This window comes from Ciconia boyciana, chromosome 2 (assembly GCF_034638445.1).
Source record: "Ciconia boyciana chromosome 2, ASM3463844v1, whole genome shotgun sequence".
NCBI classification, from domain to species: Eukaryota; Metazoa; Chordata; class Aves; order Ciconiiformes; family Ciconiidae; genus Ciconia; species Ciconia boyciana.
In genome coordinates this window covers 158,616,124-158,634,957 of record NC_132935.1, presented here as the reverse complement: position 1 = coordinate 158,634,957, position 18,834 = coordinate 158,616,124, and the positions used below count along the sequence as shown (strand labels likewise).

The window sequence follows — 18,834 nt, the reverse complement described above, 5'->3', positions numbered from 1 at the left end:
TGCATGTGTGACCAATTAGGCTGGTATGTAGTTTTATTAATTAAGCCATTATTTTTATTGATAGCTCAATTTGTGTACAAGAATTAATGAAAGGAAAAATAATAGAACAGCGTGAAGCACGTTATTGCATTTTGTTTACAGGCAGGCTATGAAACTTAATTTTTGTTAAGTCTCTGTAGACAGAAGTTTTTTTCTTTCAGTTACAAGATCACTGCTTAGAGAAAAGGAGGTAATGGTAATAAATTTTTTTTTCTATGTCTATGAAGGGAACAAAGACACAATCTTATTAGTTAAGCTGAATAATGAGAGACAAGGCAGCGATCAGGCCCAATAAAAACAAAAACTACTGAGCGGATGGTAGGCATTTCCATCCATCGCAGTAAGGAAAGAGCAAGAAACTTGAAGGCTCTTCATTCTCCATCAAATGTTTCTTTTCTCAGGCTTCCTGAAGGCGATGCAAAGAAGCCTGCTCCAGAGCGTTCACTTCTGCAGAGGGCCCCCTCGCAGCCGGTGGAAGGTGACTCTGCTGAGCCACAGGTGAGAAACACGTCCCTCCCTCCTCATTCCCACCCAGCGCGGAGTGCCACATGTCAAACAACCTGCCTCTTAGCAGGACTGGTTTTCTGTCTTCCTTATCTACAAGAATATTGTCGATAAATAAACGCAACATTCTCCTTATAACACAGAACCTCCAATGGCAAAACCAAACATTAGCGTTATTATGGTAAAGTTTTCCATTGGGCTGCCCAATAGCTTTCCTGTGCATCTGTCAGACTGTCGGGCCTAAAGATAATCTGGGTTTAAAGGATTACTCAATCTCTGGGTAGGTTTCCACTCCCTGACATTGCCCTCTTCTTACCATGATCACTAACAGCAAGCAAAGAAGAAATAAAACATAATTGAGTGTTAATAAAATAAAGAAGACTAAATTGGGAGGGAATGCAAGGAACTGCTATCATTTTCAAGGAGATTTATGAAATTGAAGTGCTACTTGTATCGGAAAGGGTGGCCGTACATTGTTAAGTCATGACACGACATCTATGAAATCATAGGAAAGGATAATTTTATTATGAAAACAGATCCTAAGTATTAATTAGCATAAAACCCCAGTTGGATTGTATTTAATACCTTCAGCCTACCTCACTATCTGTTTAGTGATTCATCTAAAGCTTTAATTTGCCCATTTTGTTTATATCTATATTAAATTCTTACACATACAAATCTCTCTAAAGCTATTTTAGAAATTGTACTTGCCTGCAATGAACAACTACTGGACAAGAGCGACCCCTGTAGCACTTGTTTACTTTTCTGAAATAAAACAGACACAAAAAATTAATTAAGCATATTACATACTGTTTCTTTAGCCAACTGTCAAAAATAAGCAATAAGAAAAAGCAAATATTGCAGTCTTTAAAGAAACAGTCAGGTTGATAATTTTCTAATATAACAAGCAGTTGTTACATACATAATCTTGTTTAAAGTTTGCTTCTGCTTTGCTGCTGTAGAAATCCCAGACAACATCCCATTATTGCTGTTGGCTAGGCAAAATAAATGATCTCTTTTCTCAAATGTCTCATGTCTTAGCTCCAAAACGAAGATTCTCTTGAGATGCTCTAATTTTAAAGCCAACTTTGAGTTCATGAGCTTGCTCAAAGAAACTTCGAGGGACATCAAACTGAATCCAAAATTAAAAATGGCCATTCCAATATACTTTGTACAATGTGTGCTGATTTGTAAAACCAGTTCGCCCCAGAAAGGCAAATACCAAATCTCCTGAAAAGCTTCTCACAAAATTCTAAAATGTAATCTATTGTGGTAAAAATAACTAAAACCATCAGTAAGCTTTACTGCTTTGGTTCTAGTGCAGAAGTCTTATATATTTAATATTTAGACATTATTGTTTTCTACAGCTTCCTGGCTACACATTCTCAGTGGCAAGAGAATATATATGAAGTCAATCAATAAAAGTACAGCTATAGAACAGGTCTGCTGATATGTAAACTCAATGAAGGAATTAACTAGTGCTGAAGCAAAGCCAGATACTCAGTCTAAGAATAGAGCCCACAAAATTGGTTTAAATCTATTTAAATTGCTTTACAAAAACCAAAATCCCAAACCCTCTCTTCTGCTCTAGGATATATTTTGCATGTCAAGTATGTTACAGACTCAAAAAACCATAAAATATGCACACATATGTTAACAAGGCAAGCTGAATAAAGGCCAAAATGGGAAAGCATTGCTTCAAGAAATCAAAACCTTTCATTCCATTTCCTTGATAAGATGTTTGAGTTTACTGGAACTAGAAGGTCTCCTATAAAACCATTTCACAAGGCAGCTTCCAAGGGGTGCCCAGACCCTCTAATAGTCCCCAGCTCAGCGCAAGTGTTACATAGGATCCTGACTGCTAAACTGAAGTGAGCTGCTGAAATTTGGCAACTGTGGTATGATGTTATTATGAATTTTAAAGCATAACTAACCTACTGAATCATTTAGTTCTTGGCTGTTCATCTATTCACTAACATCTGTGCTGTGAAAACATGCATATATCTTTAAACATTGCTTACAGTATAGCCTGAAGATGCCTAAACTTCTAAATCTGACAGGGAGTTGGGATACCTGGAACTCAACCCAAACAGGCTACAGAGATGTTGGTGATGTCCCATGAAACCGTGTTTGCACATTCTGCTTTTTATTATTTAAGATTCTAACCAAACTTGATAACAATATTAAGTTCTTGTAATGATTCCCTTTAAACATTAGAATTCAAGAATTTTTCACAATTCTTACTCTTTTGCTTACTGATGTAAATCATACTTGCAGAGACATTCTGTCCCTATTTATAGTCCTTGGATGTAAGTAATTAATGCAGTAGAACAACGTTCTATGAAATAAGTGGTAAGCCATCGAGAAGCACATGACTTTAGAAGTCAGATGGACCATTTCTATGTCCATAAATGCATATATACGCAGGCACTACCAAGCAAAACTTCAATGACTTAAGCTGCAGCAGAGTTTTCACATGAATGAATCATGCAATTCTTGATGGTCATATCTGAGGCTCAACTCCTTCTATACAATATAAAGCCTGATATTTTTTCTTTGTATTGTGCAGTAAATTATATTTGAAATGCCTGTAACAACATCTGATACAGGCAGTCTGCATTCCCCTACGTGCAGCTGGTCATCCTCCCCCCGCCCCCCATCATGTGCATTAGTAAAGAGTCGTTTCTGCATTTATAGCATTAACTAAAAGCTAATAACTACAGAGGGGTATTTACCATTTCTCTTTCTGCTTGTGTGGTTCCTTTGTTCCTTGTATGGCACCACTAATTTGATATTTGCATGTTGTGACTAGCCATCTACCAAAGTCCTAATATAATTTCAGTGACAAACTGGATCTAAACCTATCAGTAAATCAGACCTATCAGTAAATCAGACAGCCAGAGACACACGTTAGGGAAAGACATCTTATGTTTGTCAGTTTTATTGAAGGCGTTTTCATTATCACACATTCCAGAAAACACATTAAAACAAAGGGTTTCAATCCAGCTGGTTCATAGCTGTGTCTATATATAGTTTATGAAAATATTTAGAAGTGCAACAACATCTCATTTCATTCTTAGTTCTGGCTAATGAGAGTGAGCTGAAAATTCATCAGTAAGCAAAGTTCTCGAATGTTGAAGAAAATATATATTATATATATATATATATACACACGTATACAGGAAGAATTTACTTAGAAAGAATGATTAGTAATACAAACCAACCCTTGGCTCATTGAGTGAAAAAGAAATCATCATGCAAACCATCAGCAAGCAAAGGTCAGAGGTCGTTAGAGGCTCAGAAAAGGGGTTTCCCACATTGTCCCTGCAGCAGAGTCACAGTTTCCAATGATCACTTTTGTGACTATGCAACTGGGCTCATATTACTAGCTGCAACATCACAAAAATGACACTGGCAACCGCTAATTAGCTGGCAAAATAAGAATTTGTCCATTTTTAAAGTGAGCAGTGTTAGTAAATGCCATTGCACACAGCGAGAAGTGATAGCATAATAGATATATATTTTAAGCAAAGCCCTCACATGTGATGCTAATTATCTTTTAGCTTAGCAGTCCCTCTTTAAAGTGTAAATGTGCTCCCTCTGGGCTCAAGAAATATTTAATTACACATATCAGTGCATGACTAACAAGCTAGTCCAGAGTAATAATGATTGGTCTATTGTTCAAAATGAAATTAGGACTCCAGAAGCATTTAAAACTGACCAGTGGTTTCTGTAGTAGCCTCACCTCTCAGGGACTGTCTTTTGCACAGATTTTTTAAATATATGGAATAATCTCTTTTTGGCAATTTATACCTACATTATGAAAGTATGATAGATTATTCTGCAAAGTTTAATGTATCTGCTAAATGCAAAATCATCTAAAACGCTGTCTTATACATAGTAAGAGAAATGTAAGCTTTCAGTTTTCAAAGAGACTTGCAAAATTTACTTCAATAAAAATTTTAAGGTCCATATTTCCACAGACTCTGGGCAAGGTAATTTTGGGAATCCAATTTTTCTTGGTGATGAATTATAAAAAAATAGAGGGTTGGTTATGTATATGCTTAATTTCATATATGTATGTGAATATATAAATATACACACATATCCATATATATATACAAACACACTGAATGCACATAAAAACATAGATTAAAAGGAATGAGAGCAGCCCCTTCCTAGCACTACCCTACTACGAGTATGGTAGCACTGTCAGACGTTTATTCTGGGGGCTTTATGACTCAGCTGTCGTAATCCAGCCGTGTTTGTACTTTAAATAGGACGCTTCAGGTGCAAAACATGTATTGTATAAATGAATTCCAAATACATTATTTTAGCAATAGTGCATTAGGTTTTTTTGTCATTAAAAAACCAGCAACATCAGATGACCAAGAAAACTGAGATTCATAGACCAGCTATTGTGCATGCCAAAATTCCTTTTCGGGCGGAATTTTACTATGCATTCAGTATTATGAGTTCATTGTACAAAATCTGCACGTAGCAAATGATTACAGTACCCTACACTGGACTGTGAATACATATTAAATGAACACTCAGAATTCAATTAAATCTTAACAGGTTCATTCCCATACTGGCTTTAAATACAAAGAATGGCAGCTCCACTACTTTTCTCACCTAGTTATCATTTTTCTTTTTCAAAGTATTGCACAACACTTCTTCAACATGGCTATTTAACCCTTACACAATGTCACTCTAAGCAGTGCTTTCTTGGCGATGTGAACTGCGACTTACTGTAGACCTAATCCTGCAGTTCACGCAGGGACCTCAATTCTCACTGAAGCAAGTCGGAGTCGAGGTGCTCCGAACTTCAGACGTCCTGGCTGTACAGGCTCATTTATAGTCTAGTTACAATTGCTAGCAAATTTCCCACTAACTTCAAAAAGGGCAAAATTGGACGCTGTGTTGGCTCCGTGCTGCAGCCTCGCACGACTTAATGGAACCAATTCAGAATTTTCAGGACAGAAATTCACTACAGGCAAGTTCCACAAGCAAAGGGAAATCAACCTATAAAAACCACATTAAAGTTTGAACCCAGGCAAGAAAACCTTGAAAATTCAATTACAGTTTCAACTCCATCCTATGGCCGTGCTTCCTTCCTCCGCTATTGCTTTTGCATTGCGATTCTGTAGCATGTCCTTATATTCTTACCAAGCCATAGTTCCTAGTGACTCAGTACGGCTGTACTCCGTTACTTGACCTGCACCGTGTGAGATGACTCTCTGCTTTGAAAAGCCTTGCAATACGTACAAGAATACTGATGGATGAAGGGTGGCATTTAGTCCGAAATTTTTAAGGGTAAAATTTTGCCAACAGACAACTGTGCAACCAGCTCCCGTTGGATATAGGCCAGCCTCTCCCCTCAGGTGCAGATGCGTAACTCCGACTGGCATCAGTCAGAGCTCCCAGCACTTACTGAAAGAAACAAGTTTGGACCTTTTGAGCACTGAGCCCCTTATAATCACTTCGGGGGGTTGTAGGTAATATCGGAGTACAGAGAGGGAAACACACGATCCCACAGGCCGCTTGTGGATTGAGAAGCAACTCCCCAAACCTCCCGGAGATTCTTTTCATTAGTCATAAGCGTATCGCTGTGGATTAGCTGATACACACTAACACCTACACATGATGCACTGGGCACGGTTTGCAATCAAATGAAGATTATTTCGCTCCAGTATTTATCATGCATGGCTTTAATTTTCAAATTAAAATTTAGATAGACACAGCAAACATTAGAGAAGGTGGCAAGGACTTTCACAGGTTTTGCCTCTGTATATTTGTATTTTAAAGCCACGTTGACTTTCTTTAAAATTCCAGAGGGTATGCTTTGTCAACATTTTCATCTGCTTTCTCAAATTTCCACCTTCCTGCAGCCAAAGAAAGTCTAGAGCCCTCACTGTTTGATCCTTACGAGCAAACGCTCCCACGGGAATGCCGTTATTGCCACATGACTCCACTGTGATTCTTTTTTTCAAGCGTGCTCATAGTACATAATTTATTTGTGAGACTCCTGCAATAAGGATCATAGGGCAGCCACACAAAAAGCCTGGAAGTTGCAGAATGGATAAATACTTGGAAAACAAAGAAATACAGAAGCACCGAAGAGCTGTACAAAGGGAGGAAAGGAATCGATCTCTAAATGGGAAACGAGTATGTCTTAAAACCAGGCAACATCTACGTGTGAGACAACGCTAAAAATCAACCTACTGCAGATTTCTGTGTTAGTTGAGCATTGTGGCATCACAGGCTGAGGAACACCCTTTCAAACCAGAAATATTTAAAGGACAATTAAAAGGACTAGTTTAGTTCCTCAGGTCTGTATCATCTTAAATGAACTGCCATACTTTGTGCTTTACCTGCGGAAATCCAGCAGTGATCTTGTGGAAGCAGGAACCCTCTGATCGTTCCAGCTGAGGAAGTGGAACTGCGTCACTGTGCGGGTCTCGTTCGTCTGCAGGTTCTTCAGGTAGAAGCTCCTCACGAGGAAATCCTCGCACCAGATGTGCTCAGAGACAAGGTTTACCTACACCCCGCAGGAAGGAACAGACGGAGATCAGCAATTCCGGTTGCAAGCCACATCTTCAGGATTGCAGGTGTAAGATAGCTGGGATGAAGGAACTGCACGAAAGTTTTATTTTTATTAGCAAATTGGCCAGTGCTGGCAAAATATTTCTTTCTGATTTAGCAATCGGCGTAGTTGTCAGGAAGGCGTTAGCTGCCACTGCTATTTTATTGAAAACAAAAGAAATTCTTGAGACTTTTAATGCAAAAGGAATAATCACTAAATTGAAACTTTATATCGTTATGTGAATACAAAAGACACTGCCTGAAAATACGTTAGGCTGCCAGTCGCTTTCTACTCGGAAATGCCTACAATGCATTGCCCAGGCCATGCTCAGAGGTCTTAAAAATCTCAGAGTTGAATTCACATGAGAAGTGAAAAGTCAGTTTCCTCTGCTACGTAGAAAAGTAAGCATCAAAAATGCTGAAATGCAGAAAAAAGTTTGTTCACATTTTGGTTTAAATAACTCTATTTCTTCACATTTTCCTATTCTTCATATTTGGCATTGTGGCACTATTTTCTTCCTCTACTCAGCTGGACAAGTGGAAAAATCTGACAGCCATTATCAATGTTACATTGCAACAAAACTGGTGATACAATATTTTCGGCTAGAGAGGTAAAGCAGAAAATAAAAATATATATTTGTTGTTGTGACGGAGGCAAGAGGTAAAAATAGATAGCATTAATTACTAAAGCTATATAGAGGCTTTTCTACAAAGATATACATATGGTTTTCCTAAGGCAAAATTCACTAGTTCTAAAAATACTATTTTCCTATAAAATATAAATACACGGTTTCACATTTCAACCACTTGCAAAACCGCTTGAAAAACCAGATTGTTGTCCTTTTTTCATTGTAATACTTGGCTGATTATTTACTAGATTTTATTCAGCGGAAACTACCTCGCTATTAAAACTGTGCTTGAATTTCTCACAAATTTAGAACTACTCGAAGGCACACGAAGAGTACTTAAGAGCCGACCTCCAGGTTAGGTCAGCTTAAACCCCATTTTGCCCCGTAGGAAATCAACCCGTACACTTACTGTCACGTTTACAACCAGATATTTTGTTTAGGTACCTCATAGATGTGGTAGAGGTTTGACCCTTCGTCTGGCCAATAGTGGTAGCACTGTTTGACTCCATTTTCCGCGAGGGGTGTCAGCATGACAATAACGACACAGCCGTTCTCCCAGACCATCTGCAGACAAAGAAAGACACCGTGGCCACATTGTGACTGCCTAATTACTGCGTGACATGTATAATTACTGCACTCAGACACACAATCAAAATTTATTCCATTCACAGGAAATTTATTTCATTTTCATTAGACACTTTTACTCTGCAGCTGCTTTCAAATCCCTGAATAAACTGGCACCATATTTTGCAGGCGTCCATGAAATATTAAAGAATTTCCAGCGATTTCAATTCGGGTCTTCCACAAAATCTCTCCTTGTTCCTGGTACCGTGTTCAGCTGCTTTTCTGGCAAACTTTTAGACCCGCAAAGTGAACACTGAACGATGCTTGCGGAACACACAGCTATTTGGGTTTTGATATTTAATACCAAAGCAGCATGGACCTACTGAAGTTGCATGTACTGAAACCTGTTTGTGTCTTCAGCCCTATTTCTTTTTACAGTTCAGCACGTAGCAAAAGCTACTAAACTGCTGCGTTGCTGAAACAATCGTAAAAGTTGCATCTGAACAACCGTAACGAGGAAAAGGCAGGGAAACCCCAAACCAAATCTGTTCTTCCAGAAACATTTCAGACGGAGAGATGGTCCCTCCAAAAGCACATTTATAAAAGATTTGTTGCAAATGTGCATTACTTTATCTTTCTCTTTCTTCTTCCTTCTTTTCTTTCTTTCTTTTTCTTTTCTTTCTTTCTTTCCATTTTTCCTTTCTTATTTTCTTTCTTAATTTCTTTTTCTGTCTTTTTTCCTTTTTTCTTTTTTTTCTTTTAATGTTCTTTCCTCATTTTGTTCATTCTCCTCCCCCCTCCCCCTTCCCTCTTTTCTCTCTCTCTTTTCCCCTTTTACTTTCCTTTTCTTCCCCTGGAGCTAGAAGGCAAATCCAGCTCCTGCTGCAGCCCGTGCACTCACGGAGCACAGGTACAGCAGGAACAGAGGAAAACAGCGTACACGGCGTATCTTCACTACCAGCATGAGTGCTTAATAATTTAGACCAGCTACAGCGTAGGATACGGAATCCAGCGCATCCTCAACTAAAGGATTTGTGGATGTCTCCCACATACAGCAGAACAAGCAGAGATGCTCTGGTCTGGCGTATCTCTGTTCCAAACACAGCCCATGGCTGAACAAAAAGGCTCCTATGAATTAATACCAAGCAGCATAATCACTAAAAACTGTTATTATTATGCTGTACATTGATGTTATATTTGCATACAACTTTCATTGTCTTTTTGCTAGCATATAAAATTACTGAATGAAGAGTAAACTGCTCTTTTTGTGAAGGGTTATGTTTATTTCACAGAAATATTTATAAGCAACTGTATTGACATGTAAATTTTGTAAACAAAAAAGGCCTTTGTCTAAACTGTGCAAAGATGAGATGATACATTCAATTCAAGGATTATTTTTTTTAATTACATATCAAATAAAAAGGTTTCCCATTCATGGATAATGATGTTGTCTTCTCTTTTAAGAATAGCTTGCATATAGAGAAACAAATAACATTTTTCTTCCTTTTTGCATTTTGCAACATAATTAAAACAACTTTTAAAACCAGCTTAGAATTATTTAGAGAAATGAATCTAGGGTTTGCACAGAATAGGGTTATTTATAATTTGAACAGAAGTGGGGAAAAAAATTACAGTTGAATGTAACGAATAAAAATAACCTCTAATCTTCTTTTTTTTCCCCTCTTAAAAAGATTTTTTAACAAAAAATATCTGTAATCCACTCATCCTCCTGTTAAAAACTCACAATGCCACAAAACCAGCAAAAATACTTTAAGTTGATAGATAATTTATTTTATAGACAGACGTAGATTTATTATTTGTATCTTTTTTGTATTGCATTTGTTTTTGCACTGGGAACCTTCTTTGTATGTAAGGAAGATGATATAGATTTCATTCATTCTAACGTAGTTTCACCTTTTTCAGTCAGCGATCAGACTAAGATAGGAATTCAAAACATGTATCTTACTTTAAAACTAGCCCCAGTAAATCAGTACTTTCATCACATAACGATTTAATGTGCCTCTAGAAGGTATAGAAGCTCATTGAAGCCATTACGAAAATGAGGAGAAACACAGTTTTTATGAGTGTAATAAAAATACAATGATGTAGACCATAAACTAATCATCTAGCACTCTGCTTGTGCCACCCAAGTGTAACATTATAAAAGCCCACTCGTTTAGAGAGGAATCCTTACAGTTTGGCAACCCTATTCATTGGTTCAAAGATACAGCATTTCATTAGAGAGGGGCTGTCTGCATCTCTGAAGATTTCATTAAGCATAAATCCAAATGAAAGTTAATTTAAACAAACAATTTCAAAGTTACTCTGGGGTATAATATTTCTTTTAGGTCATTGTGTGAAAATGTAGAAGTCAAATCTACTAAATCAAGAAGGTAATACAATCTAGTGCCCTCAACCCTGTTACAAGCAATTGTCACTGCATCTCCTGTGCTTACCATTGAGATGGGATTTTCACTAAGACTCACAAGCCTGTGACTGGAGGACTACAGCATTTTCTTTGTTTCCTTGATAACTTAAATATTAGACCATCAGGCTGTTATCTGGATGTCTTTCCAAATAACGCAGAAGCGGGATGATTCAAAGGCAGTTCAGAGTTTTATACTGTTGCCTGCCCACCGCCCCATCTTTAACTTGGCGATGGGTTTTTCAGAAGCCACATCTCCCAACACCTAACACACTGCTGTGCTCAGAGTGTCCAGACATGGCCACGTGCTAGAAAGTGGCCCCAAGGAGTGTGTCTTTGTAATTAATGAAGGAAGAGATTGCACAGACCTGGTCTGCACAGTCCCAGTACAGCCTTCGGAGAAGTGCCTCTGGTTACCAAACAGACATTTCAGCTGGGGTTAGAGAATCAAGGAGGAGGTTCAGTTGCAAATTCACAGTCATTCATGTAATTCTGAACTCTGTATGCTTGCACAATAGAAAGTAAGTCAATGCATGTGACATAGGAATAAAGAGAACACAAGGTCTTCAGGGCAGAGGTTTTTCTTTTTAGGTAGAGCCCAGCAAAATTAAGCCTTAGACTCTAAGTGTTTATGAAAATGAAATATACATATATACATTTTTATATAAACTATATATTACATAATCAATATTATATATTATATATAAAACGTATAATATATAGTTTTATATATTATACGTGTATAATATATAGTTTATACATAACAGTTTATAACATATATTATACACATATAATATATATTATAATGTATAATATATAGTTTTATTGTATAATATATTAGTTTTATATATAATATATAAAACTAAACTTATTTCGATCACTTAGCACAGGCAGTTTCATGTTTGTAATTCATGGTAATACTTCCAGGAGAAGAAGAAATGTTGAATGGAGTCTTCTGAACGGAAGTGATAAAGTCCGAGTTATGTATAGGAGCTCACTATAGAGCTCTGCAATGCATGCTTTGCTGAAAAGGGAAGACAGTGTGTAATTTTATGTGACATGTCTACCTTCAGCCTATATGCCTAGACAGTAACATGTTAATGATCTTTAATGAGGTTCTGCCGTATGCATCATTCTCAAAACAATTCGTAGGCAAGAATAACACCATCCCTCTCCATTTACTGCAAATTAAGGGCTGAATCCTGCAACCCAAAGATGAGCAGTGCATTTGACATCCGCAGGATTTCCTGTTGATGAAATCCACCACATGTAGAGACCTCACGCTGTGGTTATCTAGTATGCCAGTCCCATTCAAAGGACTTCTGCATTGGGATTAATTGTATTTAGTACGAATTACTTGCAAAAGAGCACAGGATTGGTTTTTCAAGTAAGGAGAAAAATAAAGGCACAAATAGGAGAATCAGTGCCACAACACTGCCACAAATCCGATATAACGCCAGTTTTTGAAAGCTTGTATTTTAAAATTGCCTTGTTTACTAGCTTGTAAATAAAATAGTTAATATGAATCCTTTTATTTTTTTCAGACACTTCATCATTTCTAAGCTTCTTTTTATAATGAATGATCCACCCCAAACCCCTTTTTCAGTAATTTTCTTCTTTAGTTTAGTGATGGGGAAATGACATGTGCTCCGACCTGACACTCTTCTTTTGACAGACACTGGTGGAGAAGTTTCTAAAATGTGATGACTTAAAAGTAGGAAATAGATGGGATAATCAGTTAAGTCCAGCCTGTTCACCAAAAATAGCAGGCTAATCATACCAGCTGCTTTCTGGGAGAGATCTCCAGTAAACTAAAGAATTCACCTTTTCAGTCTTTTAGGCTTCCCAAATAGTTGGTAAATGCAACTGTTTGGAAAAGCAGACAAACAAGCAAACAAAACCCAAATAATTTCTAATGACAGTCAAAACTCAACATGAATAAACACAACTCCTAAAACAACAAAGCAAGGTACTAATCCTTTCTGGATCAGATAATATTCATCCCATTACATATCTTGAAAGTAATTAACTCAACTGTGACTTCTCTCAAGTTCTCCATTGGAAATAGGAAACACTGTACTGAATGGAGACAGTCAGAAAATTATATTTTCTGGAACATTTTAAGCCCAAAACACAATGTTTTAATGGGTTAAAAAAAAGCGGGGGGAGCTTTTAACTAAAAAAAAAAAAAATTGGGGGGGAATTTAGATTTTTGTTATCAACTAGAACTTCACCATGTATGCCAGTCAAAAAGCAACCTCTTTTGTGAAACCTTTTGGTTGAAAATGACTTATCATTTTGATATGAAATGGGTCAAATCTGGCAGTCAGAGCTGCCATTTGCAAAGTCAGAGCTGTGCCAGACAGCTAAGCAAATCTGTAGATTGAAAAATTAATGATCAACAATCTATGTTTAATTAAAAAAATTATCTGACTTTTGCAGTTGAAAAGACAGCTTCAGAGAGGACCATATATAAAAACGTGGTCGTCAGACTGGCTCCATGTGTTATGGCCCTGCTGTTGCAGCAACGCTTGTTTGGAAGTCAATGGGAAAGGCAAACTCAGGATGACTGTATGTGTTGCAATAACTTCTGCTCTCTCAGAGAGACATAAACTGCTCTTATTCTTCTCAGCAGACTCCTAACTCAAGCCTTATTATTAAATAATTTAAATAGCAGCGCTACTTAGTATTGCAGTGCTGACAAAACCACATTAAGGAGGGACAGTCCACCCAAATCACCAGTAACTAGCTTTTCACTTCAGTATTGGAAAGGTGGAACCTAAACAATAAAGGGACAGAAATTTTAAAAGGACCACTTCTAAGTACCTTCTCCAACTGGAGCCATAATTAGAAGTGAGTATGGTAAATATGCACTCCTTTACTGAACGCCTATGGAATTCCTAATGCTATATTTATTTCACATGGCTTGACAAGTTACTAGAGCTCTAGGGGCTACTGTTCTGTGCCTATCTCTCCCTTGCTGTTTTTCTTTTATTAAATTAAAATATGCATATTTTACACATTGAATTGCTTTGTGTCGCTTTTCATCTGCTCTTCTTTCTGAAGGTGAGAACTGATTAGACATGCAGGAAGTCCCATTCCAAGCAAGGAAAATAAAACTTGGGAATCAAGACTGCTTGAAAGCCCTGTGTTCTGCACAGAAGAACAAAATGCAGAAAAATAATTTAGTCTGTAAATTAATTTCAGCACTCACAAAACATGCTGAACTGGGAGCACAGAAACCAGCAATTAGAGCAGGGGAAGGTTTGGTACAGTTGTTCTTACTTAGCCCATGGGCTTGGAACACCGATTTTGCAGGGAGACTCATTCAGCTACAGGGACATGGTCTTCTGCCCACTGGGATTCGCCCTTGGAGATCACTGATGACTAATCCTTTTTACACAGGAAACAATCGACTGACAGTGTTTTGTATTTCTTTTGTTGAATTCAAAAACTGGAAGAGAAAAGCAAGTGCTGCCAAACAGAAATGCAAAGATTTATCATGTCCTGAAGACTGCAACTCCGGATTTGGGTTTTTAACATGCTGGTGTGATCTGGGAGGAAAACAATAGTCAGTTTTTGAACTGAGTCTGCTAATATACTCCTGAATATGGGTAGAGAAAAATTATTCTAAAAATAGTTTTAGATTAAGAAATGCAGCATCGAGGGCAATGAAAAGCAAATGTCAACCGAACTCCCTGGCTCAGATTAGGGCTCTACTTTTTACTCTTGGGGCTCTTTCTGCACTTTACATTTAATAGTCTTGCAATAAAAACAGAAAATAATCAAAGGAGCAGAGATGAGGTCTCTCCACTTCCCATAATCACAACAGTGTAAACCTCCACTCCAGTGAGCTTTCTTTTGGTTTGTTGGCAACAGATGCCCAGCTTTAACAAGAAGGGTGAAGAGCATTCCCAAGTTCAAGAGTATTTCATGTATTGGCAAATAGTGGAGGAAAGATGGGGTAATGAAGAGCACGGGCTTGATTCAGAACACGTAGGATGAAGCTCTTTCTCGCTTCCTGGAGCAGCATCCTAACCACAAAGGGGCAGCACCTGAAGTCTGCCTTCCTCGTCCTATGTCTGCCTCAGTGCTGTCCGTAAGTGGCATCTGCTTTGTCACCCCTGCCAGACTGGAGCCCTTCAAGGACTAAGGCATCTGGGGAACTATCTAGCCTAAGCTACAGACCTATTCAGGCAAAAGCCAGGGAATTTTCTGGTCCAAACTACAAGGGTTGACTGTATTTAATCTCATGACTTACTGTTGTAGGTGCTTTGAACCTTATTGAACGTCTGCAAAATGAGAAAAATAGTATTTCTCTACTCCTGTAGAAGTTATAGAATGTTCATATACTTATTAATTATGTTGGTCATGGAGGCAGGACATCACAGAAAGACAACAAATACTTACAAAAATATACATCATATGTGATTTCATTTTCTAAGGCAACTAAAGCATATCCTCTTAAGTCACTTAGCAGGAACTGCCTGATCCCTCCCTCTATTTCACTTAACATGGTAAAATAAAAAACCATGAAAATGCACTTCCCTCCAAAAAGGGGGAGGGGAAAGAAGGGCAAATGTGGGTAGATTTATGAAAGCAAGGCATAATGTGGGGTCCTTTCCAGAGGGGAAAATGATGGCCTCCTCCAGAAATCTCCATTTGGAGACAACGAACCTTAAGCAGACATTCAATTTATAAAACTGGCATAATTAAGAACAATTTTTCAGTGGAAGGACAGTTGGTTCTAAATATCCTAACTCCTAGGAATAGTTTCTTGCATATTATCATCCCTTGCTTCTTAGAATACTTTGCAAGTTAAGACATGTACTTCATGTCAAATACTTCATGGAATTATAACCCAGCACATACGGAAAATAATAAAATTTTATGCCTCCAGAATTATTCACAATATGGAACTCCTGCTGCGAAAACTTGTTATAGATCAGAAATGTTCTACATCCTCTTTCTTTTGAATTATGTTCAAAGAGATGTTGAATTTTAATAGCGTTATGTGAAAGAGCTGAGTGAAATCTCACTGAAGCTGCTGGACAAAATCATCACCTTTCATTCAAGATAAATGTAAGAAACAAGCAAACTCTTTTATGGAGCCTGATAACTGAAATTACAGAAGTTATCATCAAAACCAAGCGAAACGTGAAGCATATGGACCCATGAGTTTCTCTAGAAACTGATATGCTTAATGTAGAGAGAGAGGCATTAATCAAGGCAAGATGATTAATCCAGATAAGCAGCAAAAATGTGTAAAAGGAATAAAGAAACCACCAGCACAGCTCGACAAACTAGCATTGTGATCCTGGTAGAAGAAAAGCTGAAAGAGAGGTTGGGGGTAAAACACTGGGTGAATGAGGTTTGGAAAAAAGAAGTTATTGCCTGTTATTTGATTCTGCCTTTGTTCAAGGAAATAAAACTCTGTACTTTCTTTGTAAATAAAATGGAACTATATCAAAGCAAAACCCTATCCTGAGGATGAATTCTCTTTCCAGCTGAGAAGAAAACAACCCACAGACCTGGCAAATTGTTTAACCACTCAGGTAAAAATGGATTAATACCATGTGAGGAGAGGCATCCAGTTTTCAAGAAAGGGAATCGTGAGGTGGAATTCCCACTGAACGAAAATAGAATCAATGAAGGGGGTATCTCTCAGAAATAGTAATTGGTAAAAAGAGATGAAAACAAGACCAGATGAAATTAAAAGAAGACTTAAATCAGCTGGAGGCTTTTCAAAATTAATTAAAGTAGTAGCTGGAAAATTTCCAGAGCGGTCTAAGAGATGACATGCAGGCAGAGATGAAATCTCTGCTTGAGCCGCAAACACAGAGTATCCAGACAGATTAGGAAGTCCTGTGGCAAAACAGATCAATGAGATGACTAATAACACAACTCCTGCAGCTAGAAAGTTTTCAAAGAAATAGGTAAGCCAGGAAAGTTCTAACTTGGCACTTGCTGACTTAGAGGACCTATGCCAAGATTGTAAGGAGCTGGAGAAGTAAACTGGAGGGACACAGACAACTGTGGAAGTCTGATGCCTGGAAGTGGTCTTACGTGATTAGAAAAGCCAGAGTAAGAGTCTTGCATTTTTTTATCATTATTATTTTTACAACATATACAAGTTTGAACATCATTTGAAAATGAACAATATACAGGAGTTTGGACTCTCTCCAGCTCAAAGACTGTGTCTTTGAAAGAAGAACTTCCATCAAGCTGATCTGTCTCAGGTCAACATGAAAACCCAAATGAACAGAACGGTGTACAGAAAATCCTGAGTCTAATGGCCAGCACTAGTGCCTCAAGTTAGATGGTACTGAAGAACAATACCTGCTCTTTTTCCTCACCTTACCAAAAAGAACATAATCTTCCAAGAAGTGGTCACTAGTGAGATGATTGAAACTGGTCCTGCTCCAGTCCCATAGTGGTACTAGGCATGGGTTTGCTCACCAGTAGTAAGAATGCTAAACAAGATGAGCCTGGACAAAGCATCATCGACGCTTTATGAAAAAGCTTTGCCAAGTTTGGGAAAGAGAAGACACTGAGCTGACCGTGATCTTTGTTCAGATCTGGGCAACTTGAAAACAGTAAATGGGAATTTGATTGCTAAGTGTCTAATAGCACTTGCACAAAAATACTGGGCACTGGATCAACATAACAGGTTTTAGAGGGGCCGGCCAATAAAACTAGGAAAAAAGATTATCCACAACTAAATCATCTGTTTGGTCTTAAATAGAGATAATGGATGTGACCACATGACCATGTAGTTGACAGCCATGAAGAGCAGCAGACACTGCAGAGCAGTGTTAGAGCTCAGGAACTGAGCTCCTTTTGGAAGAAGCTTCCTCCAGATGCGTCTGTAGCTTTGTCCCCCGCCAACAGGCATTTGGTCCACTGGACCACTGAACAGTCGGTCTAAAGCAAAACCTACAAAGTAAATACTGTGACACTCTACAAATCCATTCCTAGTGGGCCACACTGCTTGCTAATGTAGACACAGTCACTGATGGGTGGAAGAATCTAATGCAAGTTTAAGGGAAACTAGATTTAGAAACTGTCTCTCTGGAATTCGAGCATGAAATCTAGATAGTCAGGACAAATCAGGAGCAGTTTGGATTTCATCACAGATATCAGCTGTGTTGTAAATGCCAAGAAAGTTGTCTTACGCTTTCAAGTAAAACAAATGCTTTGTAGACAAGTGTTTTCTAGAAATGAGCTTGAAATGCCTACAGGAATGGAAACAATTATAACAGTTTCTTGCTGGGGTAGCCTTTCAGCCAAGATAAAATGGAGTGGCTGATGCCCACCATGCAGCTAGGCTCTTGGGAATCTTAGCAGCTAAGTCTCTGCAGAAATAGGAAGCAATACATCTAGTAAACATTGCCATAGAAGGTGATGCCAAGCTCCAAGAGTTTCTGCTGGACTTGCTAAAGCATGACATTGTGCATTTAGACAAGGAACAGCAGAATAGTCCCAGGTCTCTCTGGAGTCAGTCACTCTTCTCACTCTCAGTCAGAAAACTGCTTCACTGAGCACACAAAAGGGGGAAAAAGCAACAGCTCAGCAACAGCTGGTATTAAGTGGAGGAGGGAAAGGGAGGAGAACCACTGAGAAGATGCATCAGGAATGAATAATTGAATTTTTAAACAATCCCCCGTGGCAGCACCATGGTCTGTATAAACTACAGAAGATTGTATTCAAGTAAACATCAAGGGATTCTGCCCTGACGGGAGTTAATACTCTTATTTTCCATAGCAAGTTCAGGTTTCTAATGCTTTACCTTAAAATAGGCATGATTAGGTGAAAAATGGATATAAACTTTGCTCCTGCATCTGCATTTGCTCCATATAAACTGCAGCAACGTCAAACCATGGCTTTTGATTTGTACAATGGACCTACTCCATTTCAGCGGATATGGATGCAGTGTTCTGTAAGGAGTTAATCTCTCCTGGCTTGTTTATTACACCTGGTTGATACCCTGGGCCATGTAAAAAGCTTGGGACAGGAACCGGCACATTGACACGCGGTCTGTAGGAAGTTTAAGTTTAAGAAAAGTGGGTGATGGGCCAATCTGACATC

General features: G+C 38.2%; 1 protein-coding gene across 1 annotated transcript in view; it reads right to left on the bottom strand.

Moving 5' to 3' along the window:
- PTPRN2 (protein tyrosine phosphatase receptor type N2) overlaps positions 1-18,834 on the bottom strand; it is a 680,315-nt gene that overhangs the window by 27,958 nt on the left and 633,523 nt on the right. Inside the window, 3 exon segments of the mRNA XM_072851628.1 lie at positions 1,255-1,308; positions 6,918-7,084; positions 8,202-8,321. Coding sequence (XP_072707729.1) covers positions 1,255-1,308; positions 6,918-7,084; positions 8,202-8,321 — 341 coding nt within the window.